General features: G+C 50.1%; 1 protein-coding gene across 1 annotated transcript; it reads right to left on the bottom strand.

Annotated features, from left to right (window-relative positions):
• Nucleotides 1–27,280, bottom strand: LOC105704518 (protein Wnt-6). Its single transcript, XM_023434238.1, has 5 exons — nt 27,219–27,280; nt 13,895–14,115; nt 1,359–1,484; nt 965–1,164; nt 1–462 (listed from the first exon to the last, which is right to left on the bottom strand). Exons 1-5 carry the CDS (start codon nt 27,278–27,280, stop codon nt 1–3), a joined length of 1,071 nt encoding a protein of 356 aa, XP_023290006.1.
• Between the last annotated feature and the right edge of the window lie 127 nt (nt 27,281–27,407).

The raw sequence follows: 27,407 nt of genomic DNA on the forward strand, positions 1-27,407 counted from the left end.
CTAGCGGCACGTGTTGACGGTCTTTTTGACCACGCAGGTGTTGCAGGTCACCTCGCAGCACCACCTGAACCTGCACTGACAGTTGACCTTCTCTTTGACGACTCTCGTGTCGTAACCACGGCCACAGCAGAGAAGCTCGCAACCTTCGACCCCTGGACTGGTGGCGTTGCATTGGCGACCCTGGGTCCCCAGGGAGCCGGTCTTCCGGTTTGGTCTGCAGAAGTCAGGGGAATCCTCGCTGTACACCAGGTCGAACCTACCAGGGGGCTTGATGGTCGGGCCCTCGGTGATGAAACTGTGCCCGTCGTTCCCGGGGATGACTTTGGCCGCCCCGTCGAAGGAGTCCTTCAGTCGGTTTCCCACCTCCCGAAAGGCCGGCATCTTCCTCCAGCAGGTGCGCACCGTGCAAGACCCTGAGAGTCCATGACACTTGCACTCGGTCCTCATGAAGTTCCTCACCGCCTGAGAATAGAGCACCAGGTCGACGGGAATTTATTGCCCTGGTCGGTCGTTATGTATGGTGTGCGTATCGATATAGGGGGTTATTCACTCAGGAAATCATGGATTTTAATGATGAAATGTAAAATAAGTCACGAACTACCGCTTCTTCTTGCCGAAACTATGAACTATCTCCCTGGTAGCATAGAATAATTTCTAAATATTTGTCTGTAATCTTTGCTAAATATCTCAAGCGACAGATTTTTTAAGATGTCTTGTATATTTCATTCGAAGATATCTGAAATATTTGTTAGAAACCTCGATGACATATTTAGTTTCAATAATTTATAAACATATATAGAGATTATGTTTTTTAATTTAAGTTCAGTAATTGTACTATGAACTCACGTTCTGTTTTCGATTAAAAAATGCACTTTAGTTATGAAAAGAAATTCTTGAATTTCGCCTATGACAACTGTATATTGCCCCTTAGGAGGAATTCTGTCATTCCAGGGAAAAGGCTTACCAATCTGCCCGCGTCGTTGTTGTGCAGCTTCACCAGGGTCTTGATGTCGCTGCGTTTCCGATAAGGCGCGTCCATGAAATCTCTGGACTTCTTGAAGCCGAAGTTGACGTTGTCTCCGCATCCTCCCCATTCCCAGTCCCCTTCTTCAGGGATAGGCCTGCTGCGATCGTTCGAAGACCTTGCAAGCTTCGCGCGGCTGCCTACGCACCATGAAGAGTCACGAGAAACCATGAAGAGACACGAGAAACGGTGAAATGTCACGAGAAATTATGAAAAGTCAGGAAAAACCATGGAGGGACCCGAGAAACCATGAAATGTCAGGAAAAATCATGAAGAGTCACGGAAAATCAGGAAGACCCACGAAGAGTGCAACCAGTACCTTTACTATCTCCACTCTCACCTTTACTCGTCATCTTATCACAGGAGCACTCGACTAGGTCGCCCATGGTGCAGGCTCTGGTCACGGCATAAGTCACCCCAGCAGCCGTGATGGCGTTAACGAAGCCAGTTTCCCTCGTGTCTGTAAAAAGAAACGCCATGCCCGGTTCCATTAAACTCGCCGAGTCGAAGAGACTCGGAGGGAGGTCCTTCCGGAAGTCGATCGCGATCGATTAACGGCGTAAAACCCGATCAAGCCTCTCAGGCCCCGGGCCTGATCTCCATGGGAAACGGGACCGAGCTGCCCCGAAAATAAAGCAATCCGAAAAGGGACCTCCACCGGTTATGGAGAGGGGGCGATCGGATCGGCCGAAAACAAATCGGATTACACATCGTTAAATGGATAAGACAATTAGCTCTCCTCTGGACCTTCTTCGAGAAATTGACACCTCCTGGCCACGCATCGAAGTCCCCATGGAGGGGAAAAAATCCATTCATGGAAGGATTTGGAGGTCTAATTAAAAGGAACTAAAAATTGTCCCATTCACTGGATGATAGGCAATTAATCGTGGTATCGCGTTTCTGGGATTCGAGGCGATGGTAGTTTGCAGCCTCGTTGAGCACCGTTTAGGGGGAATTGCATTCCCGGAGTGCACTGTATGCCTTGCACATTGTGTGCCTAAGGAGTGTACCTTGGAAGGTGAAGGCTATTTCCCGAGGTCGAGGTGGGAAAAATCGGGGCAGCTCCGGAATGCTGCGTACCGATCTTCCGTGACGAAATAGACCTCGGCTAAGTATCGGCTCTTCAGGGTCCTATCAGCCATCTTCACGGAGGCTTACCGGGCTTCGCAGATCCCGAGCCGATTCGCGATGATACCAATAATAAGACTAATAGTGCACTAAACCGCGAAGCTCCCTCGCAAATTGCCAGGCTACCTCGGTCGCTCGGAAAGTTCGACGAGAGCCGCTCTTCAGGGTGATCCTCCCCCTGGCGTGGCATCGCGAGACGAAGAGCACCAATTTAGGCCTCTATCTGGGGATCTAAGTCGGAAATAGGAATCTATTCCTGTCTGGTAATGACGATCATGATCATCCGATGAACAGTGCACCTAGAGAATAGCCTCTTCAGGGTTGGTGGTATTTTTCTTGGCTTTGAAGTCAGGAAGTTTGATCAGTTTTAGGGGCGAAGTTGGAGGAATTGCGTGGTTTTTGATTAGGTTGGTTTGTAGGAGAGACTGGTACTCGAGGACCCGATGGGTGATCATTTCGGGTCCAATAGGAGAAGTGGAGGGGTCTTCTGGGCAGCACGAGTCCCACAGTCCTTGGGTCCGTGGGTGCTCCGGGATTCCGGGCGTGTATTGGGTTTCACCTGTCACGTTTCCACTCCATCATTAGGGAACAATGTGCGCCAGTTGCACCCCTCTCGGTCCGGCAGATTATGCTCCCCTCGGCCCATTTGTCTCTCACCTGCCGAGCATCCGGGCTTCGCCAGGTCCTTATTTCTCATCGCCCGGTCCTCTTTGCGGATGCTCGAACCCTTCCCTTGGCTCTCCGTGAGCTGAATTCCAGAAGGCTGACGGTGACCTTAACCCAATTACACCTATCGAAGATCCATGGGCATCCGAACGCGCAACCCCATGCTGCAACCCATCGATTTCGGCAAACTTCATCTAGACGTCTCCCTAGACCAAATCCTACCAGTTAGCGTTGCTATCTCAGACTTCAAACTTAAAATCCTTCGTCACAAGTCATGAGCAAATTCACATTGGTTGGTTCGTCACGCAATCAAAAGCTACCAAGGATCACCAGCATCCCTCCATCCGAGACTGGGAGTCATCCGTTCCTTGCGTCGGTTTGGTCTCGACTTCAGGGATGGGAGATGGTTCCCTTGGAAAGGGTTATATGCGTTAAGCCTTGGTCCCCATAGTTTCCATGGAAGCCAGCACCTTCCATCTGAATATCCTTTCAAAGGTACCTTCCTAAACCAGGTTCTACCAAACTCTAAGTCCATCATCACATAGGCAAATTCACATTAGCTGGTTCTCCACCAGATCCAAGGCTACCAAGGATCACCAGCATCCTTCCATCTAAGACTCGGAGTCACCAAGATGGACTTCCTCGCGTTGGCCTGGCCTCGACTTCAGGGACGGGAGATGGTCCCCTTGGAAGGGGTTATACGCGTTAAGCCTGGTTCTCCGTGGTTCCCATGGATTCCAGCGTTGGGTATCTTCGGGCAAGATCGACGGACGGGCCGGCGCTGCCACCGGGCGTATCTCCCGATGCATCGCCTCACCTTTCAGTGCGTATTTAAACGATACGATAGTTTTGTACGAGCGATCTTGATATCGGGCCGCCTCGAGCCGGCCTCTGGCCCGGAGGCCGCCTCATCCGCGGCCCGGTTCCCCTCGGACTGCCGGCCCTCCATGGGACCCCTTAACATGACGGAAGCATCGCCGAGATCGCTCCCAGATCGCCAGGGACCCGCCGATCGAGGGATTCTTTACGCAACGACGGCCCACCGCTCCTCTCCGAGGGAGATCATCTCTTCTCCGAGAGGGGCCCACACAGGTACGCGCACACCTTTGCACGTACGCATCAGGCCCAGCTTCTGGGACTCGCGGAAACCCGGGATCGCTCGGATAACCATCGCGCTCTTTACGTCGTTACCTCGGAAGCCGTCCTTATTTGGATGGTGGGCCGAGACCTGATACCTCGAAGACAGAGCCAACTACATTTGGGAGCGGAATTGAAGGGCCCTTTTCCTCCGGGAACTCTACCGTCATTAAGGGTTTCATTAAGACGTCGGTGACGAAGACAGGTGGCGCTTTTTTGACGGCCAGGTTGTTTGGAAGATGGACCGAGACTCGGTACCTAAATGACTTTGATAGAACCACCTAGACTTTGATACCCTGAAGATTCTAGTAGAGACAGCTACGTTTGGGAACAAAATTAAAGGTCCTTTTCTCTTGTAGTCTAGCCTAGACTGAGACCTAGGACCAGGATCATTGAGGGTCCCATTAAGGCGTCGATGACAAAGTCATTACAGGTGGGTGGAGATCTCGGTTTTGCGCTTCCTTGACGTCCAGATTCCAGGCTCCAGATTCCTGGGAGGGAGCACTCTGGGGGGAGGAGACTGGAATCTGAAAAATCGGAATTAGCTGCGGCCATCCCGGTACCATCCAGAGGGACCCGAGAGCATAAGTACGCGGCAGGAAGCTCGAGAAGAGCAGCCCGGGCAATTATACACCGCGTAAGTCTCGCTCCGAGGATAATGCCCCGGAATGCTGATAATTGGCCGTCCCGCCAGGGGGAACCTTGCACCTGGCCGGCTCGAGATACTCCGCGAGATCATCAGCTCGCGATCCCTCGTGTCTAATTGATCCACCGTGATTTATACCCTTCGCTGGATCCGCGGAGTCTCGACGACCACGTCGAACCACCTGGTGAGGAATTCCAGGGCAGGACATGTCAGGAAATATTTAAAAAAAATGAACCCTAGAGAAGTAGGGAAACTGGTGGCGCTGGTGATGAGTAGGTTCAACTTTTATAGCAAATTTTGGGGATAACTAGCTAGGGGGTGATCGATCACGTTTCCAGGTTAAATGCTGCTGGTGCGTAGACGAATACGTAAATCGTGGGTGATTAATCGGTCCCCTGCATTACGCAAGCCTATAATTGCGGCCATGCATCAGCCATTGTGGGTTACGCTCCCGGTTAAGCCGACCACTCTGCGGACGTAGATGGCATCTCGATCCTGGCGGTGATTTGTTCGGAAACGCGGGATTTATCACGGCCGATGCGCAATTCGTGCGTAATTCGCCGGGAGGTTCGCTAAGACCCGATCGGGCACGCGCCTTTCAGCGGCCCGAGGAATCGATAAATCCTCGTCGGGCTCCGATCAGCGGACTCGTGGAACTTTCCCAACGAGCAATAATGGATCGAGAGGTGATCGAGTATCCGTCTTCAACCTGAGTGAACGCTCTGGTAAAGGTTTGTCGCGAATCGCAGGTCTGGATTAGCCAGGGAACGTGGAAACTGAAATACCCAACACCCTAAGAGACGCTATCCGGCTCCCACCATCGCAGAGACTCGTGCAAACTTTCTAATCGACAAAAATGGATCGGGAAATGATTAGGTCTTTATATTTCATCAAAGTGAACACTTTGGGAAAGTTCTTTCGCAAGTCGTATGTCTCGATTAGCTGGGGAATGTGGAAAATGAAATACCCAACACCCTAAAGGATCCGGCTTCGAGCAGTAGATCCATTATAGAAACTCGTACAAATTTTCCAACCGACAGTAATGGATCGGGGGGTGATCGGGTCTCTATATTTCATCAAAGTAAACGTTTTAGAAAAGATCTTTCGGAAATCACGGGTCTTGATTAGCCGGGGGACGTGGAAAACGGAATACCCAACACCTGAAGGGATCCCTTAAGGTTAGTGGGGGCCCCGGAATCACTCGTTTTAGGTGGAATTAGACAAGTTCTAGGGTCAGAAGTCCAGGGGAAACTGCCACAGGTTCTAAAGGAGAGGTAGGAACCATGAATTCTTCAATGGGACTGGTGGAATCCCTTATCAAGGCGAATTCGATCCAAGCGCTGATGGTAGTCCGCGGGGTTGCGCGTCCCACGGCCGTCCGACAAGGAAACCACGACGGCGAATTTAATGGCAGCGGGATAGCGAAGGCGTCCTTACATCTTCCGATAAATTCCCAGGGACATGAATGCCCGGTGGACACATGAATAGCCAATGCCCGGCTTCAGTGGAGTCGGCGGGTGACCAATTGCGGCTAGGCACTCGCCTGCTTTCGAGATTCCCCGGGACTTTTCTCCGTGGTTTTAGCCCCGTCTGGCTCCACTCTGGAATCCTTCATCGAGGATATTCCAGGCCGCGACTTCGGGATGCCTCGGTAATCACTGTCTCTTCCCGGCCGCAATTCCGCACGGTTCCCCCCGCAATCTCGCCACCGCTAAAAGGCCACAGGAAAAAGCGCCAAACGGGCTGGTTGAACCTGAAGTGTCCCTCGACGTCTGGGAAATGTGACCAGGTATGAAGCTTCCCTGGAAAGAAGCTCTTTGTTTCCTCTCCTTCTTCTTTGGGGAGTAAAGACATTTGGGCTACAGAATTCAGCCCGACCTGGACGTCGAGAATCGCGCAAAAGGGATTCTTCTTCAGCTTCGTGAGCGTTCCCGTCCTAAGTATCGATTTGACTCAGAAGAAAGAATTTTTCCAGCGAGACTTCTTTCGTCTTCTTTAGTCACGGTCATTTCAATCGGTCTCTAAGGCCATGCTTTCCAGGGAATCGTTATAAAAAAAACGCCATCACTCTTTCATAGAAACTCCCTCTTTCGGATTTGGAGCCTCCTCATAGAGGTAGTACCCAGTGGAAAATAGTAGAGTGACGTATTATTAATTATTCTTAATTATTCCATCACGAAATGCCCTTACGCGTCCGGCACTAGTTATTCACATCGTTATTTTTATTTTTCATCTTACTTTAAATGTCGATGATTAACTCAGACGGTAACGCACTGACACTGTAACGAAAATGCTCAGTTGTGTAAATATTAAAACACAAACATGAATCTATACAGGAATAACTAAACATAATTAGGTTTCACTTTCGGAGTCATCCCTTTCGTGACGCGTGCTTCTGGAAGAAGTTTGACATAAAAAATGAGGAACCACGGCTGATGTAGTACTTGCAAGGCAATTTACTTTAAAGGGTATTTGTAGTGTTTTTTGGTTACCATGGCTTTTTTTATATACAAGTGGAATATCCGAGGATCCGGCGAAGGAGTCTGGGAATCCGGGGCGGAGAACGCGTGGCTCGGTCACTCAGACCGGATGAACGTCCAGAAGAGTGCTGGGAGAGGCAAAGAAGAAGCGGCGAGCTCGCTTTCGGAGAGGCCGAGGCACTCTGGCGGATACATGTACGGCAAAGTGTAGGGTCTAGTAGCGCAAAAGTGTATGCGTAACGCGCTCGTAAAGATGGCCCGACCGGGAGGAGAGTCCCTCTTCCCTGGTTCCTCCCGCGGGAGCATTCAAATGTCAGGCTGGCAGTCCGACCGAGTAACAGATCTGTCCTCCGCCGAGGAGTTAACGTACGGTAGTCCGATACGATAAACGCACGGGACACTAAACTGTTTGCTGTTGTCAATCCTTTGTGGAGGAATACCGGCCCGAGGACGACTAAGGGCCGAAGACAACGCGAGCGTGCTGGGATTTACAGGGACCACTGAAAATCCGAGGACTCCTGCGAATCTCGGGTTCCCCTGAAGACTGGAAAGCTTCCAAAGGACCAAAAATGTGTCAGTGTCCTAAAGATGGGGAATTGCCATCAGGGTACTAAGGTTGAGTAAGATCTGATGACGGTGTAAGGGTACAGATTGGGGATTTAAAGGGATTGTTAAAAAACTGAGGGTTCCTGTGAATCTCTAAAACCATTCTTCAGGTTCTCTTGTGAACACAACGAAGTCTCTAAGCAACCTGAAGATACGCAACAACCATCAACTCGCTGACGACAACGCAAAGCCCTCAATCCACGCAAAGATATGAAACTACCATGACAAAATCATGGCCGCCTCCGCCTTGAAGACGATGCCAGGGTGCTGGTTAATCCACGGAACTCTTCGAAAGCTGCGACCTCCTGCGGATATCTGAAACCGTTCGTCAGGTGCACCTGAACACAGGCAGGCCCCTAATTTACCTGAAGATGCGCAACAACCGCCAGGAGAAATTAGTTCCTCCGCCGGGGGTCCAAGACGCGCAGCAGCCTCCAGGGTTCCCGCAGCTTATTTTCTCTCTCGCCTCTAAGAATCTTCGAAAAGGACCCTGAAGAGACCTGGCGAGGCGTGCAAGGCGACGTTCCGTGCGCGAAGAATCGCTTTTCCAGGCCCCTCCAGGCGCCTGCACGCCATAATCGGCGTTCATGCACCGACATTGTGCCCTCCGGAGGTGCTACCGGGCACCATAAATAAATCATGCAAATTTACCCCGGGGACCGGGAGCCTCCTCCGTCTCTTCCGAACATAATGGACGGCTTAACGACAGGGTGCCAATAATATTTTGCGCAAACCCCTCGTAATATGGTGCAACAGGGGCTGGCCCTTCGCCCTGGGGTTGCTACCACCCGCGGGTCGGGGACGGTGGGGTTATAAAACTTAACCCTGAAGGCCGCCATCTTGGATTCTACTTTCTCCTTTTCCAAAGCACAAACCGTCCTTCTTCTTCCTCGACACTTCGTATGTCTTCGACTTCCATGCCCTCGCTAATTGCAGCCTGTGCAATGACCCTGCCTGGTACATACCGGTACACTGATTGCGCGAGGGAAATACAAAGAGGCTCGACGGTGTTACATAATAAATACCATAATTCCGTAGAAGGCGAGTCGGGGTATTAAAAATCCATAAACGAGCCTACAACGGTCCTCGTAACTTCGAGTCGTTTCAATTCAAGATTATCGCTCCGCGATATGACTTTTCGCGCGGAAATACTTCCAGGGTTTTTCGATGATTTTTTTAAAATCATTAATTTATCATGAAGAATTTTGTATCAACGATCGCAGATATTCAGGGGAGATGGAAGATCGGTCTTGAAGATTACCACCTGAAAAGGTACCCGTTTCACATATTTTTCCCTGTTTCTTTAGTTCTTTTCTTCTCCTCTAGATCTCTCGCTAGTATCAGCGAGCAAGGATCGGCGAAAATAAATGATAGGAGATAGAAGCATTAAACGGGAATCCGAGGCGAAGTGCAGGTAGGATGCGTATATTAGTTAGCACGGTGCTACCCGAGAGACGGCAAACACTTAGCACGACCGCGCTAAACGTGTCTTGGCCCTCTCATTATCACTCGTCACCTGTTAAGAGGATCCCTGGCGGAGTCCCGCGAGGAAATCGACCACCGCGTCGTTCCGAGGGGACTTTACGATTCGAATCTCTGAAGAAAATAGGCGAGAAGTAATAAAAATGCCCATTTTCCCCAGCAGTGCTCCTAGAAACCCCAGGGAGTCCCACAATCTCCACGTCTCGCTCCGATTTTCACCGCAAGCCATCTTGGACACGGCGGCCATCTTGGATCCCGCGACTCACGTATCTTGGATCAACGTTTCGCGATATCGATAGATTGCATATCTCAGAGCGGAATTTAGATAGGCATCTAGTTAGCCGCCGTTGCCTTGAATATTAATAGTTCCGTCTCTTTGCATTTCACTGGAAATACGGCACTTTTTTTGGACTTTTGCGACGGAAAGTTGAGTTCAGCGCGGAGACCAAGATGGCGGCCGGGATACCCCTGGTGACAGACCGGGTTTATTAGTCGCATTCCAGGGAGGATTCCTGCGGTACTTTGACCTCTACTGGATATTAATAATTTCCAGGGTTGTGTATGTGTGTGTATCCGTGTATAAGATGCAATATCGTATGAAAATTCCGTTTTCGTTGTTCATTTCGTTTCAGGCGTTCCGGTCCCGCGGCGAAACGCGCACCTCGGTTGCAGCGCTTAAAACGCGGTACCTCGAGGCGAGGGCCTCATCGAGGGCCTCACCGAGGGTTCTAGCGAGGTCCTAAGACGCGGAGTTTATTGGCGGATTCCTGGGGGAAGACCGGGGGGACTTCGGGCCCCGAGTGAGATCTTCGGGGAGCGGGCGTTTACGAGCCGCCGGATTCCCGCCGCGTTTAACTGCCAAATAATTAGCCCCGATTTAGTGGCGATTTTATTTAACTCCGGCTGCTCCATTACAGATAAGGCCCAGAGTCGCGCGCGACGAGGAAGGTCCCTAAGGAGGCCCGGGCGGGCCCAGGGGGCCTCGAGGGGTCCGTCCTCGGGGACCACCGGCGCGCCTCGAACGTCTTGGGACCTTTTTTATTACGCGTAAACTGTCCTCTTTATTTCCACGAGGTTCCCGGGACTTGCGACCTCGTCCAATCGGCGAGAGGAACTCACCAACGACTCACTTCGGGGCCCGGGCCCGCGATTTGGGCCAGCTGCGGACTCGGAATTCTCGAAACGCGAGATCTGAAGAGGTTGGACCATGAGGTAGGAAAAACCTATCTTTTTTCGAGTTGGGGGAAGTTTCTCGATTTTTGAGGGACGCAGCATCGTGGGGCCTGACGCCATCTTGGGTAAGGCCTAATGATAAGGGATGGTATTAGTCATGAAGGATTGGGGAACAGGGAAAGGAATTAGACGTCTCTTATTGCGCAGTGTCGGGTTTTCTGAGTTACGAGGATAGGTCCCATTTTCTGGAAGACAGGGAAGGAGGCCCATCTCGATAAATCGTAACGGGACATTTGGGGCCTGTTGGTAGCACTCGGAGGTTTAGCGCCCGTGTTCGGGTTCATCCGGACACGCGGCATCCCTCAATTAAGGGATGCTGACCACCGCGGTTAGGTCCCCGGGGCTGTTCTATTCCGACCTGTCCCCAGCTACCTCCAGGACCACACAGCGGCAGGACTACCTGGGCCCTATCGGCGGATCGGGCCCATAAAAATGAAGCGCCGCCAGATAAATAAACGTCAATCGGGAATTAAGATAGGCGTCGTCACTCCGGTAGCCGAGGGGCCCAGGAATCTTTCCAAAATTCTGGCCGACCTCGCGGACCAAGGCCCAGATGAAAGGATCCGATAGGGCCCACCTTAATGCACTTTCATTGCGTTCACGCATCGAGGATGCGTGTCAATTAAGATCCCCGAAAGTGACTCCCATGTCCTGCTGCTTCTTAAGGAGCAGTTTGGGCCCCACCCCTATTTCTCTTGAGACTTTGAAATTGGGCCTTCCAGTGAATCCACTCGGACGAGAAGACCGCTTACATACAATCGATAACCGCTAATTCGAAGGGCCCAATTTCCATAATTTTCCTTATTAATGAATTATTTTCTGTGTATTTCTGGGATGTTAAACGTCGCGATTTGGCGATTCGGTGGAGGGAAGTGAAAGAGATGATTGCCGATAGGTCCCAAATTGCATTCTCCCGGAATCTCGTATTTGGGTCCCGTTACCTCGGAACCGTTTCTTCTTGTTGGCATACGTCGATTTCCACCGAGCCGTTCTCAATCTTGGAATTCTCTCTCTATCCTGGACTCGTGTCGGGCCCCGTACCGGGGCCCGTGGGGCTACGGGGCCGCGTCCGAAGAGGCACCGGGTGGGCCCCGAAAAGTCATATATTTCTTGGAGGCTTCCCACGGCGAGCTGTCCTCGCCCACCGTGGGCGACCTGGTCACCGAAAATCCAGGAGGCCGTCGTCACCGTTCGACGACCGGTTGAGTCTTAAGTCCGAAACGACCATCCACTCAACTCACGATTCTTGATTTCGTGTCGACGTGCCCCTCTAAACCTTTACCACTACGTTTTGGGACTTACGTTAGTTAATTACTGTAATAAGTCCCCGCTAGGTGCAGCGTAAATCGTGACGAAAGCAAAACTTCAACACGATCTGGTGAAATATCACGGGCCCTCTAAGCAAGTAGGGCCCACACTATTTCACGAACAATCCGTTAGTATTTTGGGTCCGTCGGCGATTGTTCCTTCGCCGAGTGTGGACACTTGCCGCGGCAAAAAGGGCCCAGAATAAAATATGGGGGGATTAAATGAAGTTGCAAACGTTCGGTATTGCGCATCGCGGCACGCAACGGGCTCGGACTTTCGGGCCCCGTGGGGCCCGGCCGGGGCCTTATCCCCTCCCATCCCCCTTCCCAGAGCGGCCGCGATTATTTATGGCGGTGCGCGCGCAAGGTACACCCACTGGGACTTTACGATCTTCCAATGAAGCATAATCGGACATTGTCGTGTTTATGGCGTCCGTGGAGAGCGGGCCGAAGGCCGTGGGTGCCAGGTGGAGCGCCATTGAAGTCCCCGTGGGATGTCTGCGGTGTCGTACGTAAGGCCCCGGAAAAAAGGGAGAGAGAAAGAGAGGAACGGAAGGGAGCGAGAAAGAGAAAACCTGGGTCATCTTCGAGCGGGTCCTCGACAGGGTCGTATTTCACCGGAGATCCCTCTCTTCGCTTGGCTCTTCCAAATTGGCCGTAATTCGGCGTCGGGCCCATTTTCACGTCGTATGACCCCATGGCGGGCGACCCCGTGGCGTGTGGCTACCGACTGGCCCACGAGTCGCTCCCCTCCCCTCGAGGATCTCTATACAATGGAATTATATTTCCGTTGTCTCCTCAGTGAAAATCGATGAGCCCGTTGAAGGGGCCTTAAGTCCCAAAAGCGCTCTTGCCGCAATCGGGATGCAGCGTACTAGCTGGATCAACGTTCACACGAAAACTATGTTCACGTTGTAACTGGAATAGATAATCGACTCGAGACAATTGTACGAAATTGGGCCCACTTTTTTCTGCAACCTGATCCGTAGTATGGTGAAAGGCCCACGAAGTGTAGAGATCGATGGTCTCTGGGTAGTATCCTCCCGTTCTGTAAATCCCTCATTAGCTCGACATTATTCGTCGATTTCCTTCTTCGCGAATCGGGTGGGTCGGTCCCTTTGGAAGGGCCTCAGGCCCCGAGTGCACCCGAATCAAAGAGGAGAAGATCCGATCGGCGAAGGAAGAGGACTTTAATTAAGGGAACATATTGCCACTAATATCCCACGGACAGTGTCAATCTGTCGAGCTACCAAAGGGTCCACCGAGCCGTAAGATCGGTCGGGGCCTCATCTCGGGCCCCATCGGAGGCGAGCCGTGTCTTCGATTTAGTTGTCGCGTCCGATCGTCCGGAATTAACCCGGACGGCCATAACCCGCACGGTAGACGAGACCACTCGATCGGACGTCGCGTCGGGCCACGTCGGACCCCTTGGGCCCGTGGAATTAGGAGGAATTCCGAGGCTAAATTAAAATTTATTCCTCCCGCCACTTAAATGCCGAGATAAAGCCAGCTAGGATGATCGCAGCCCAGCCGATCGGGTCCCGACGTTTCCCGGGGCCCGGTCGCGGGCGCGGAGGGGCGCACTCGTGAAATCTAATTTACGGCCGGGGACCCTAATGAGGGAGGAAGAAAAAAGCCTGCGGTTCCTCCGGGGAAATCGCGAACCTACGAGGTCGTCGGGGTTGAATGCAACTCTCCCGGGCCCGAACGTTTAATCCGAACGAATGGGCCCTAAGGCCCCGTGGGGCGACTCCGCGCAGAGTGTGTAATCGACATCCGGTCCTAATGCCGAGCTGGAAGCGCCCTGTAATCTGCCGCGAATGCGTGTATTGTCCTCCAGAATACACCGGCCCAGGGGTTTGGGCCCCTTTCAATCACGGAGAGGCGTTTTGGGCCCACCCCCTCCCCCGAGGCATCAACCTTCGGCGGAAACCTAACCGACTGGGAGTTCCCGTGCCCGATTTCGGACTTCTGGGCCCGATCCTCCCCCGGGGACTCTTTCTCGAGTCTCGAGGGGACCCAAATCTTTGGGCCCTATTCGCCCCTCCCCGAATTCATTCATCAACCCTGCACCCGGTGTTGATGCTCGAGCGTTCAATCAGAAATTACATGAAGGGCGAAGAAATCTTCGCTGGGAGATGGAGATGCCCAAAATTATGACGTCTTTCAGTTAAAGAGGCCTTACCGCGAAGAAGGATCTTCTTCAGGGACCTCCTGGCATTTGTGCAATTCCATCGGCGATTCCTGAACTGGTATTGGCACTCCCTCGTGCCCGCCTGAACCCCCCTGGAGATTTCCTTCAGCAAGGCCGGCTCCTTCCGGCAAATGTCGGACAGCTTCCCTTTCAGACGACGCGTCTTCTTGCAGACCAGCATCGGATCCATCACCACCTGACTGCCGACGGCCCTGAAACTCGAGGGTACGTTCCTTCATCGTTTATTTAATAAAATTGACCAACCACGTGACCAACCAACCCAGTGAAAAAAAAAAAGAAAAGAAATAGAAACTTTTAAGTCAAGGTGATGTGAAAGTGGCGTTAAAGAGCTCTCGCTTATGAAACTTTTCCCCGCAAAGGGTGCATCGAATCGTTTCAAATTTGTCAATGTTAATATAAAGGCTATAAGGGAGATCCTGACACCCATAAAATTTTAATGGAAGAAAAAAAATCTTTCATAGATATTTTCAAAATTTCTTTGATAAACAATGAAATTTCATTTACGTCAAGAGCTGCCTTTCAGCCTCCATGTTCACGTTGTAAAGTTTGAAACGATTCGGTACACTCAGTTTGTAGAACAGTATCGTGAACGATTGACCCCTCGGATGGCACTTTCACATCCCGTTAAAGGGAATTATAAATGGAAATAGAAATTTACAGAAATGGCGCCAACACTAAGCTACAAACATGAATGCAAATAGTAGTTAACAGTAAAAGAAATAAGCGTTTCACTTTCCGAAAAGGGTTATCTTCGTTTCGTTCGCGATCTTACGCGTACTAGCGTGCTATCAGAGGCATCGGTTAAAAAATGTGAAAATTAAATTGTCAGATTATTAATGCCCAATTTGTAGGGCGGGATCGGAATCCTGGCTACCTTGACTTCGACTTCCGTCCTTCGTGTATAATTAAATGAAACATCGCCCCAGAACGGCCCACCGAGGGGATGGGAAGCTAAGAGAAGAGGATACATTTTCGCGAGTCGAGGGAGCGGGAAAAGAGGAAATAGAGGGAGAGAGACGGATATACGTGTCGGGCAAAAGGAAGGAGACAGGGAGACCTCTCGGTATAATTTACGGAAGGCCACAAATCCAGCGGCGCGACGGCCGCTAAGTTGCCGGTTATTTAGCCTGGCGATATCTCAAGCCGATGAGCCAAAATGGAGAAAATGGAGAAAGTGGAGGAAACGGGGGAAATCGGGGAGCAGGAAGCCCTCTGGCGAGATTAAGCGATTCACGAGCGCTAACCTGGACCGAGATGTTATGTCTTAGGAGGACCCTAAGAATCCGATCTAAACGCGCGCGATTTATCGCCCGCGTCTTGATCCCGTATTTATTCTGGCTCCCTCGTAAATTAGGAGAAAAGCGCGGAGAATTCGCTCCTCGGCGACTCCCGAGTCCCTGGGGAGAGTTCCGGGCCCTACTGGGATGGCGAACCCTTCAGAACTTCCGATTGACCAATATCTGTCAGCTATCTATATCTATCAGGGTATTCATCCGGTATTTGTTCTGGCTCCCTTATAAATTAGGAGAAAAGCGCAGAGAATTCGCTGTTTGGCATCTTCCGGGTTCCATGGGAGAGTTCCGGGCCCTACTGGGATGGCGAACCCTTCAAAACTTCCGATTGACCAATATCTGTCAGCTATCTATATCTATCAGCGTATTCATCCGGTATTTGTTCTGGCTCCCTTATAAATTAGGAGAAAAGCGCGGAGAATTCGCTATTCGGCATCTTCCGGGTCACTGGGAAGAGTTCCGGGCCCTACTGGGATGGCGAACCCTTCAGAATTTCCGATTGACCAATATCTGTCAGCTATCGATATCTATCAGCGTATTCATCCGGTGTTTGTTCTGGGTCCTTTATAAATTAGGAGAAAAGCGCGGAGAATTCGCTATTCGGCATCTTCCGGGTCACTGGGAAGAGTTCCGGGCCCTACTGGGATGGCGAACCCTTCAGAACTTCCGATTGACCAATATCTATCAGCTATTTATATTTATTAGCCGATCAGCTGATCGGTTGATGGGCCACTTCTAAGTAATCCGCAAGCCTTGTCTTTGATCCCGGGTTAAACTCTTCTGTGGTCGCTTTTCCTTGAAATGGAGCGTCGGGGCCTTAGGGCCCCGCTAGACAAATCCTGCGAGAGCTCAGATTGATCAAAGCCTGATCAGCTGCTCTGGTGATCAGTTTCTTCTCATTAATTCAAGAGCCTTTGACCCCGGGTCAAATCCTTTCTTGATCGCTTTTTCTTGAAATTGGCGCGACGCGACGGGGCCTTAAGGCCCCGCTAGACGAACCCTGCGAGGGCCCAGATTGACCAAAGCCTGATCAGCTTGTTCCCATTAATTCGAGAGCCTTCCCTTTGACCTTAGGTCAAATCCTTCCGCGGTCGCTTTCTCTAGAAATCTTCGCCCAGCGTCCGGAGGGGCCTTAGGGCCCCGCAGAATGCACCCAGCAAACGAGCCGACGCCATTACGATAATTAAAGTCCGGTCCATTATATGAGGAGGGTTGACCGTGGTCCGTGTGGTTCCGTGCGGTTCCGCACGGTTCCGCGCGGTTCCGCATGGTCCCGCGTGGTTTGGCGCGGATTCCGCCTCGGGATGATTATGCCCGGCCCCGCAAGAACCCCGGGAAGAAATGAAGGAAGAAGGGCAACACTTCGAGCGGCGACCTTCGTTACGAAACGTTAATTAAGATCATTAGTTCTGCGTCGGTCGGATGCCTTGAGTGCGCCTTGGCCTTTCTGGAATGCGCACCGCTAATGGCGATTCCCCTTTCGACGTGCTTATGCTTTTCCTCTCCCCGCAATCCGGGGAGGAGAGACGGGAACTCGCGTTTTCGACTCGGAATCCTTTAAACGAGTTTTCAAAATCGAGTCCATGCCCTTTTAAACTCACCCACTTGGTAGGTATAATACGTCATGTAATATATGTGGTTTTCGACATGTGTATTGCAACCTATAATACGTCCCTAATTTTCTACGCGAGCATAAAGTACATTACGCCCTTTTATTTCTAAATAGAAAATAACACATCCAATCAGAAATAGTGTTAATTCGAAAGAATATTGAACGCCAACGCCGAATTAATTACTCCCTAAAAATTGTTACGTGTTTACACTCGCGCTAAAAGGCGTTTAAAACCTAGCGGATACACGTATCATTCTTCAAATTGGAAACGTAATTTACTGTTTTTCTACAATTCTTTACGGTAAACTACTTGCTTCACGTAATATACGTAAAAAAAACCTGAAAAAACGGGAAATTGCCCAACTTTGAACTTCCTCGCAAACTATTCCAAAAGTCGATCCTAGTCGAAGGGGCGAGGGTTCAAATCCCTGCTCCGAAATATTATTTTTTTTTCTTTGCGCTTCTTTTTTCTCGAAGATATTCACACAAATCATGTATAAATCCTCGTCGGACGGTGGATAATCGGTGTCGTAATTCGCCTTTACTCGGTGAATTAAATTGAATAAAATTGTATAATAATTTCGAGAAGCGGCTACGCGGGTACTTCTCCGTTGTTCCGAGTAATGAAAGAGGAAGGAAGGAAATTGGGGATACTTTCTCACACCTCGGCGGTCTTTTCGAGTCGCGGGGCACGGAGGTCGAGTCATTCATGCGGTACTTACGGTCTTTGCTCGAGACTCGGTCTCGAAAGTCTCTCGACTCGTCGAGAGAGAAGTATCGACCACTCGGAGTCGTACTTTCCGAGAAGGCGCAACTGGCCCGACATAACAGTCACGTTTGCCAGGGAGTTACGAGACGCGCTGTATATTATGTTTAGCTGTTACACGTAACCAATGCGTGAAGGGAGAGAGTGGGCTGAGTAAAAAGGAGGAAGAAAGACCGATACCCGGGCGTATTTCACGGACCGTTTGCCTCCCCGGGGAAACGTTCCTCACCCCGTTAGTCACGTAAACGAACCCCAAGACGAGACAATCGAGGGGTGAGAAGACCGAATTTTCTACCCATCGCCCTGGAAAATCTGACCTCCGCCTCGAGGTCAACGGGGCGACCTCCACCCCCGATAACCACCCTGAATTATTAAAGGTTTATTCGGGGCTCGTCGAAAGGGTTAAACCACCCCCGTGGAAAAAGACGCGCATTTGCATGTGGAGTGAAAAATGTATTCCCCGAGTGTATTAAATCGTTTCAAAGCGACTTGTCGTGGCGGGATTATTTTAGGTTATGGACGAGATTTGGAGGTTAGATACGCCGCCTTAAGTAAGGGTTTATATTAAGTATAGATAATTAATAATCGCATTTAAGCGGTTTTTGTATTGAAATGGTGGGTTTGATTTTTTAGGAATTCCTGAAATGGAGGTCTTCGAGGACCAGGTGCGAGGATTCGAGGGTGTCCTTTCCGGGACTTCTTGAGGACCTCTTGAAGATATTTCCCGGAAAGCAAAGAGGACATTTCCTGAAGGCAGGTGAGGGATTTTTTGGAGACGCGACCGTCAGGGAATTTCTGAGTGGTCCAGCTGTTCTCGCATCCCTAAAGACTCCTCGAGTCTTCTGAATCATTTCTTCCGTCCACGCACGATACATTTATCATCCGCTTTCGCATTTTCGAGTATTCCCTGAAATCTGTTATCAAAGGAGAATTATTCCTCTGAGCGAGTAAATTTAATTATTTTCAATAATTTCTCATTCACCTGATCGAAAGTGATCCCGAGCGGCGAGACCACTTTCGATCAGCTGAATGACAAATGATTGAAAATGCAAAATAGAGTTAATGAAAATACCAAGATGGCGGCGTTTCGTGCATCGCCCGTGATTATAAATAAATTAAATCCATTTAAGAGTGAACGTGGAGTTATTTCCCGGACTCTTCATAAATTTACAGAATATCAAGAGTAGTCAGAGGAATCTTCGCCTTGGTATATACTTCTTCTAATAGTAACTACAAATCTAACAACAAGGAATAAGCCATCAACTTCCAGAAAATTTAATATGGCGTCACAAGTTCGGTAATTTAATTGAACACTTCTCACCGTTAAGATCTTTACTGATATTTGCATTACAGTACACGTAAAAACAAATCGTAACGTTAAAAATTGGTCAATTCATTGCTGAACATGGGACGCCATGTTGAATTTTCTGCAATATCATTGGCCAGTCCTTATTATTACGTTTATAGTTACTATCAAGCAAGATATTTCTAAAAACCTTTAGGTTTAGGTCCCCGCTAGGTATCCGCGAAGACCTTAAAGCATTGATAGAGATCCACAAGAAACAATTGGTCAATAAATTGCTGCGAAAATTAGACGCCATGTTGAATTTTGTGCAATTTCATTGGCCGGGGTTTATCATTGCGTTTATAGTTACTATTAGGAAAGATATTTGTAAAAGCCTTAGGTTTAAGATCTCCGCTAGGTATCCGCGAAGACCTTAAAGCATTGATAGAGATCCGTAAGGAAAAAAGGCGATCGGAGGAGTTCGGGGTCCAGGAGACGCGGCTCCGAGGAGACGGAGGCTGCGAGGGAAGAGTCGGGATGGATACGTCGTCGCTTACGAAAAGCGTGGAGAGGCCGGTTAGGTCGGTCGACTTATTTATTGCCTCATTAGACGCACTCACTTTGCTCGAAGGCAGCTCCACGCTGTCTGCTCGGATAGACAGTGACGAGCGCGGTGGCTCGGGGCCCGAGCCGGTTTACATGCCCCTCTCGGCCCGGCGTTCGACCAACAAGAAAACTCCACCCTGGACCAGGACCCGAGATTCCTCGAATTCCCCGCCCGCTCTCCCGCGGTCCCAGCCCGGGGACCAGGAAAGGACCAAAGGAGAACGCTTCTCAAGGAGGTCCCGCAGGCTCCCACGCGAGGACGAGAGAAACTCGCGCAAGAACCGAGAAAATGGCGGACGGCTCGAAACCGATCGAGTCGAGCCCTCAGTTTCCGGGACCAGTCCGGAAAATGGACCCCGCTGGAGAACGGCTGATTTTCATAGAAAAGTCGGCTGGATGTAGGAAAGGGTACAGGAAAGGATCAAAGGAGAAAGCTTCTCGAGGAGGTCCCGCAGGCTCTTACGAGGACGAGAGAAACTCGCCCAAGAACCGAGAAAATGGCGGACGGTTCGAAACCGATCGAGTCGCGCCTCCTGTTTCCGGGACCAGTTCGGAAAAATGGACCCCGCTGGAGAATGGCTGATTTTCACAGAAAAATCGGCTGGATCTAGGAAAGGGTACAGGAAAAGACCAAAGGAAAACGCTTCTCAAGGAGATCCTGAAGGCTCCCACGCGAGGACGAGAGAAACTCGCCCAAGAACCGAGAAAATGGCGGACGGTTCGAAACCGTCGAGTCGAGTCCCCAGCTTCCGGGACCAGTCCGGAAAATTGACTGAAGAACGGTTGATTTTCGCAAAAAAGTCGGCTGGATCTAGGAAAGGGCCCAGAAGTCCCGAAGGAGCTCCACCTGACGACACCCTTCGGGAATGTCGCCGACAAATTGGAGGCACGGGGTCACCGTGCGAACGGACCCTGGCCTGGAATTTTTGCACGGTGTCTCTCCATTGTGTCGAGCCTGCTCCTTCCTCCCGAGAACCCTTTATCAAGAGGGCCTTAAGGACCTCTGCGAGGAGAGGCTCGAGATTCGGTAAAAAAGACCACCAGAAATTTTCGCTACGGCTTCCAGGGTAGCGTGGGAGAGTGCGTGGCAGGGTGGGAACTCGCGAAGTTGCCTTGCTAGTGGAGTTACCTATTCTCGGGGAGTTTCTAATTGCTTTTAATTAATCCTTACGAACTTCTCGATTTTTCTATTGGTTTCGCGCCTTGGATCGTTTTTCGTTCCCTTCGAGTAAAATTCCATCTTGGAATAGCTGATAGTTGAATCTTTTGGAGTTTAACGACAGTGCCTCGCTAGTGAAGTCATCTTTTTTCGAGGAGTTTCTAATTGTTCTTAATTAATTCTCACGAAATGTTTGATTTTTCTATTGGTTTCGCGCCTTGGAACGTTTATTCGTTCACTTCGAGTTGAATTCGATCTTGGAACCCATCCTACCATTTGGAGTCTAAGATGCTTCAGCAGCGGAGTTACATTTTCCCTGGTAGTTTCCAATCGTCTCTAATCAATTCCATAGAGTTCCGACTTTTCCCATTTTTCTCGCGCCTTGGAACGTTTGTTCCTTGCCTCCGAAGTGAAGTTGATCTCGTAACGACCGACCATGGCGACGGCGGATTAGTCGCGAGGACGTCAATCAAGCGGAAGTCAAAATACGCCGTCGACCCGTCCATAATACCGGCAGCGAGCCGGCAATGACACGGGTATCAGGGTTTTGCAGTGACACGCGTGCACGCACGACACGCGCGTTCTCCGCCGTAAGGTAGCACCACTCGAGAGCAACTTCACCTCCACGCGGTGGTGCACAAAGACTTAACCTCTCTTTTTCGTTCCGATTTCTGGGCCCTCGTTTCCCTCGCGTGATTTACACTCGCGCGATCGGTCGCGCCCATTGGTCACCGCGCAGGAACGATTGGCGGCCATTTTCCATTTTCACGGGACGTCTTTTATACTGATTTTAAAAGAGCGCAACTAATGCCGGAATTTGTAATATTAACATTTATTTTAGGCTACATAAACCGCGATCGTTAGCATTCATTGGTCAGTGCGCAATATCGACTGGCGGCCATTTTCCATTTTTAAAGGATGCCTATTATATCCATTTTAAAGAAGCGCGACGAATGTGGGAATTTGTAGTATTAACATTTATATTGGGCTATTTGGGAGGGGGATTAATAGCGTCGTATCAGGAGGTGCGTTAAGCATAGCTCGGTAAATCCACTAGAGGGGATTTAGTCGCCAGATAAATCCGACCGAAGACGCGCGGCCATGATCGAGTGCATCGGCGCGAGGGCGAGCAACTATATTTAATACGCATCCGCCGTATAAAGAGAGAAACATTGAAGTAGACGGATAGAGAGGGAAACGCGGGTCCCCGGGTGTCGTAAGCGTGTTACACTTTCCGCACACGAGCAGAAGAATTATGTCTGTTTACGTTGGCTCGAAACGGTTCGCCCCTTCGAAACCCCTCCACCCAGTGTTATCCATTATGCCGTATAAATGCGCGTAAGTGACTTCTGTCTGCAAGATTCCCAAGCGAGAATAATGGCGTGAACATGGGTCTAAATGCAATTAAACAAATGAAACAATTAATAATATTCGGGAGCGCGCCGTGCCATTAGTATCGACACCACAGCGCTTTAATTTCAGTAGCGCGAAGTTGCTTGAAAACGCGGGAATTTCAAAATGCACCGGCTTAGTGACGCAAACACAGGCTTACATGCAATTAAATCAATGATGTAATTAATAACATCCCGCAGCGCATACCTTATATCATCATTAATCACTTCAGAGTTGCCCAGTTACCTGATATCGACGTCAGATATCATGTAATTATCTCCTTTTGTTTACAGCGATAAATTGGTCGCGAAAGTGGAAGAACGCGGTAAAAAACTGGAATTTCAAAACGTGCAGACTTAATGACATAAACATAGGTCACAAAATGCAATTAAATGAATGATATAATTAATAACACCCTGCAGCGCGTGCCCTATATCATTATCAATCACTCCAGAGTTGCCCGAAGTTACCTGATATCGACGTCAGATATCATGTAGTTATCTCCTTTTGTTTACCGGGATAAGTTGGCCGCAAAGGTGGAGGAACGCGGTAAAAAACTCGGGAATTTCAGGACGCCTGCTCTAGCTCGCAATTGTCCGGCCGAGAGAGAGGGAAAGAGAGCCAGGCAGAGGTTGGGAGAGCAGGAAGGAGAGAGGCAGGTGAGACGGTGGGAGTTCCGAGTGGTCCAACCAGCGCGAAGGTAGCCGCGGACTGCCCACCGCGGCTCATTGGCCAACTTCGCGGGCTACGGCGAGAGAGTGTCGCATTATCACCGAAGCGAGCCCGACATGCTCCGATGCGAGCACTCTTTTCCGCGGATCTTCCCGGTGAGACAGGAGGTAAATGGATCCGGCACATAGAAACGGGCCCGGCGCGATGATACATCGAGTCGACGCGTGCTAACGAGTCCTTCGCAGGCGGAGCGGTCGACCTAACCTAGAATCCGAGGCGCGGTAAGTTCCTACGAGATCGCAATTTCATCTACACTTTTGGTTTCAGGAGATGAAACGGAGGGGAGCATACGAAGAATAGAAAATGAAGGTAAGAAGAAGATGCAAGAGGATAGAAGAAGAGAGTCGACGCGTGCTAAAGGGTCCTTTACAGGTGGAGCGGTCGACCTAACATAGAATCCGAGGTGCGGTAAGTTCCTTCGAGATCGCAATTTCATCTACACTTTTGGTTTCAGGAGATGAAACGGAGGGGAGCATATGAAGAATAGAAAATGAAGGTAAGAAAAAGATTCAAGAGGATAGAAGAAGAGAGTCGACGCGTGCTAGCGAGTCCTTCTCAGGTGGAGCGGACGACCTAACATAGAATCCGAGGTGTGGTAAGTTCCTACGAGATCGCAATTTCATCTACACTTTTGGTTGTAGGAGTTGAAACGGAGGGGAGCATATGAAGAATAGAAAACGAAGGTAAGAAGAAGATGCAAGAGGATAGAAGTAGAGAGTCGACGCATGCTAACGAGTCCTTCGCAGGTGGAGCGGTCGACCTAACATAAAATCCGAGGTGTGGTAAGTTCCTTCGAGATCACAATTTCATCTACATTTTTGGTTGCAGGAGATGAACAGAGGGGAGCATATGAAGAATAGAAAAAAAATATAAGAGGATGAAGGAAGATGAAAGGAGATAAAGGAAGATAGTAGAAGTTAGGAGAGGGATGAGCTGACTTGGACGTAAATTCGGCAGGACGCAAGACCGTCTAACAATTAAGTACCTCACCAGGTTTATCGGTTCCGATATACAATATGTAGTGCACCGAAAAAAATAAAAGACCCGCATTCGTTTATACATGCTAATCGCGAGGTGCAAAGAGAAGAAAAGCCCCCGGGTTTCAAGGAGGAGCGTCGCGGAATGTTTCGGAGGAAGGAAAATGGCGGATCTTAGGAGAAGACGAGGGCCGGCGTGTTATGGAAACAGAGTTCGAGGATAGATGCCAGAGGGGATTTTCATCGGGGGTCTCGGCAGCGGAAGTCGCGCCGATCTAGGATCCAAGATGGCGGTCCGAGCCCTTTGCTCGGCCGACGATCTGGACAAGTTCCTGGCAGATCTCCAGGAGAAGAGGCGCGAAATTCCCGTGGCCCGTAGGCCACGTAACGGTGCACGCCGTGGAATATAAATGCGTCTCATTGAGAGGAGCGAATTCCTCGGCTGCGTGCGGCCCTCTCTTCCCTCTTGTCCGGCCGGGGGCCGCAAGAGGCGCTTTTCTCGTTCCCTTTCAGCGGCCCCGGAGCAGGAGAGAGAAGGAGGAGAGGAGAGTCCACGGGAGCGGACGGTCCCTGTCGACTTACAAATTATACGCGCTCCCCGAGATTTACGGTGACGCGAGAGCGAGACCATTGTCCGTCCTCGCTCACTTCTTTACTTCTTTACCCCTTTAACTCCTCGGCTGAGGCCCGCGGTCCGGTTTCCCCGGGCCCACTGTGCAATGGGCCCAGCCACCGGACGACGGGCCCAGAGTTCCCGCGAAAAAACCCGGGAATGCCGGCAGACCCAACGAGCCCGCTCCCGCGACGCTCAGCGCCGATCCGACGTCGACGTCGCGACGACTCCGATGATCGAGGGGCCCCGAGTCCCAATTTCAGGGCCTGGGCTGGGACCGGAATGTCTCGCTTTATTTCACGACCTCGGCACATGAAGTATTGTCTCTTTTTATCGGGGCCTCTTGGACGATTTCGTCGGTCTGGTTGGAACTGGGCCTCCCGGGGCCTTAGGCTGAGCGAAGGCGCGGCTCCTCGATCTCGATATATTTATCATACGTGCCGGCTCGACACTTTTCGGTCACTTCCACAAACAATCTGGAGTGGAGTCCAGTCGGAACGGAAACGACTCAGGACGGCAGAAATCCTTTTTAAATCGTGGACAAATATTTGAGGCCCCTCGAGAGCCGCGGCGGGGCCTCAGGCAAACGAGGGGCCCGGGCCCCTAGATAAGTCTTCCGAAATTTCTCGGGAGGAAGTCTTCGCCTTCGGGAAACCGCGACAATTTACGCCGACGCGCGAACCGGTCTACTCGAATTAGGAGATTTATATGGAATTTCTTTGAAATTTCTCTAAAATGTATAGAATTTCTTTTCGTTCCGCCAATTATGAGGCTCTGCGCGTGTGAAGTCCATCTTTATGCCGGGGCCCGTTGACAAGACCACCTTGATAAGACCTATCTCCGTGTAAACGTTTGCACCCAACTCGGGAGGACGCGCGTTATTATTTACGAGCGTGGAGATATCCAGCATGCGATTTTCGCCACGAGAGGAATTTCGCGACATTCTTGGATTCCAGTTAAACGGAACCAAAATGGCTGCCGAAATGGTCCCATGTAATAGCCGAGTACTGCAACGTTTCAAACGCTTCTAACAATGTCTCCAACAAAATGCAAAAAAATGTAACACGCCTAATCGACGACAATGTGTAATAGTATTATGAAGATGCAAGAAGCAAAGAGCAAAGTTTCACTAAGGAAGATGGAAAAATATACGATTCAAAATAAGATAAAAAGTAACCAAAATGCGATTACCGCCACGACAAAAGTAGAGAAATTTCGCGACATCTTCAGATTCCACCAAAACGGAACCAAAATGGCTGCCGAAATGGTCCCATGTAATAGCCGAGTACTGCAACGTTTCGAACGCTTCTAACAATGTCTCCAACAAAATGCAAAAAAATGTAACATGTCTAATGTGCAATAATATTACGAAGATGTAATAAGGAAAGAGGAAAATTTCGTTGATAGTCGTGGAAAAATACGGGTTTCAAGTTAAGGTGGAAAATTCGCAAAGAGAAGCTGTCTCCGTGACTCTAGTAAAAGAAGTCGTGGTAACTCTTCACGAGGAAGTGTTTTTGGGAAACGAAAAAGCCGCGTTTGGAGATCAGAAGAGGCGCTCAGTGTGGGAGTTGCGTAAGATCGGAATATTCCAAATAAAACGGCTCTCGATCTTCGAAGAAACTCGTCGTGTCGCACATAGAATTGTTTATACACGGCAACTCCGACCTTAGCCGAGAAGAGCCGCCGGTGTTACTCGTCTCTCTAGGTGAAGTACCCGCTAACGGAGGCTGTGCATCGCAGACGACTGCTGTTTGTTTGAGGCCGGGCTTTTATGGCTATCACGTGCTACCGTGGGCTGCTTTTCGTCCTCCTCTCCCTGTGCGAGACTCGTTTCCTTGTTTCCCATTCTTTCCCCGAAGCGCGAGACATCGCGTCGATCTTCGGATGCTTCGAGGAAGAATATAGAGGACGGAGCCGAGAAGGAGGAAGAAGAAACGAGGACGAATTCGGAGATCATTAAAATCTGATTTATTCAGCAGGTTAGATTAGGTTAGGAAGCCTGGGAGAGGTCTCGAAGAAGCAAGGATCCATCATGGATCTTTAAGAAGGATCGATAAAGTGGTTTGGAAGATGCCACGTAATTTCGCGAGTGTTCTTCGAGTATGAAGCAAGGAAATGTATCCTTTCTTGATCGGATCTGATTTATTAATCAGGTTAGATTAGGTTAGGAAGCCTGGAAGAGGACTCGAAGAAGCAAGGATTCATCATGGATCTTCAAGAAGGATCGATAAAGCAGATTTGAAGTTGCCAGCTGATTTCGCGAGTGTTCTTCTAGTATGAACCAAGGAAATGTATCTTTTCCTGATCTGATCTGATTTATTAATCAGGTTAGATTAGGTTAGGAAGCCTAAGAGAGGACTCGAAGAAGCAAGGATCCATCATGGATCTTTAAAAAGGATCGATAAAGCGGATTGGAAGTTGCCACGTAATTTCGCGAGTGTTCTCCAAGTGTGATCCAAGAATAAGAAACTTATCTTTTCTTCGAGGTTCTCTTCAGGTATTCTTTCTGGATTTTCATTGGCACTTTCGAAACGTTTCAGAAGCGGACGCAGGAGAGGATGGCGCGCAAGAAGAAGCGAGAAATTGGAAATATTCGCATTTATTTGAGAAAAATCTACGAGAAATAATGCTGCAAAGCCAGAAGCTTCAAGAAGCTCTTCAGGTACTTATTGTGGATATCCTCCAGCGCTTTAAAAACTCCATGAGTCGACTGAATAAAAGAAAGCGGCGAGCAAGAGGCGAGAGATGAGCAAATTTCGAGCGATTTGTCCAGGAAATTCCTGAAGGAGGTGCCAAGGAGAAAGCCGATGAGCAAAGAGCTGAACGAAGCTGGTTAGGCGACCTCAGGGTCGGGACTCACCAGAAAGAGCCGGTGATGGGGGTGACCAGGAGGAGGCAGATCGCCACGAAGACAGGGCGCATCTCCACCCTCTCCCTCGCCTGGCGAATTTCGGGAAACTTCCAGGAAGCGGTTCCGTCTTCAAGGTCCCTACGAGTCCTGGGGTCCTCTTCTAGGCAGCGACGCGGCGCAGGGACGAGCTCCTACGAA

This window comes from Orussus abietinus, unplaced genomic scaffold (genome assembly GCF_000612105.2).
Source record: "Orussus abietinus isolate OABI.00-Male unplaced genomic scaffold, Oabi_2.0 scaffold6, whole genome shotgun sequence".
Lineage (NCBI taxonomy): Eukaryota > Metazoa > Arthropoda > Insecta > Hymenoptera > Orussidae > Orussus > Orussus abietinus.

Coding starts and splice junctions, on each gene's coding strand:
- LOC105704518 (XM_023434238.1), bottom strand. CDS start 27,280: ATGCGCCCTGTCTTCGTGGCGATCTGCCTCCTCCTGGTCACCCCCATC. Junction 1,485..13,894: donor GAAGAAGATCCTTCTTCGCG/GTAAGGCCTCTT, acceptor TTCTTTTTACAG/ACACGAGGGAAACTGGCTTC. Junction 1,165..1,358: donor GATGACGAGTAAAGGTGAGA/GTGGAGATAGTA, acceptor CATGGTGCGTAG/GCAGCCGCGCGAAGCTTGCA.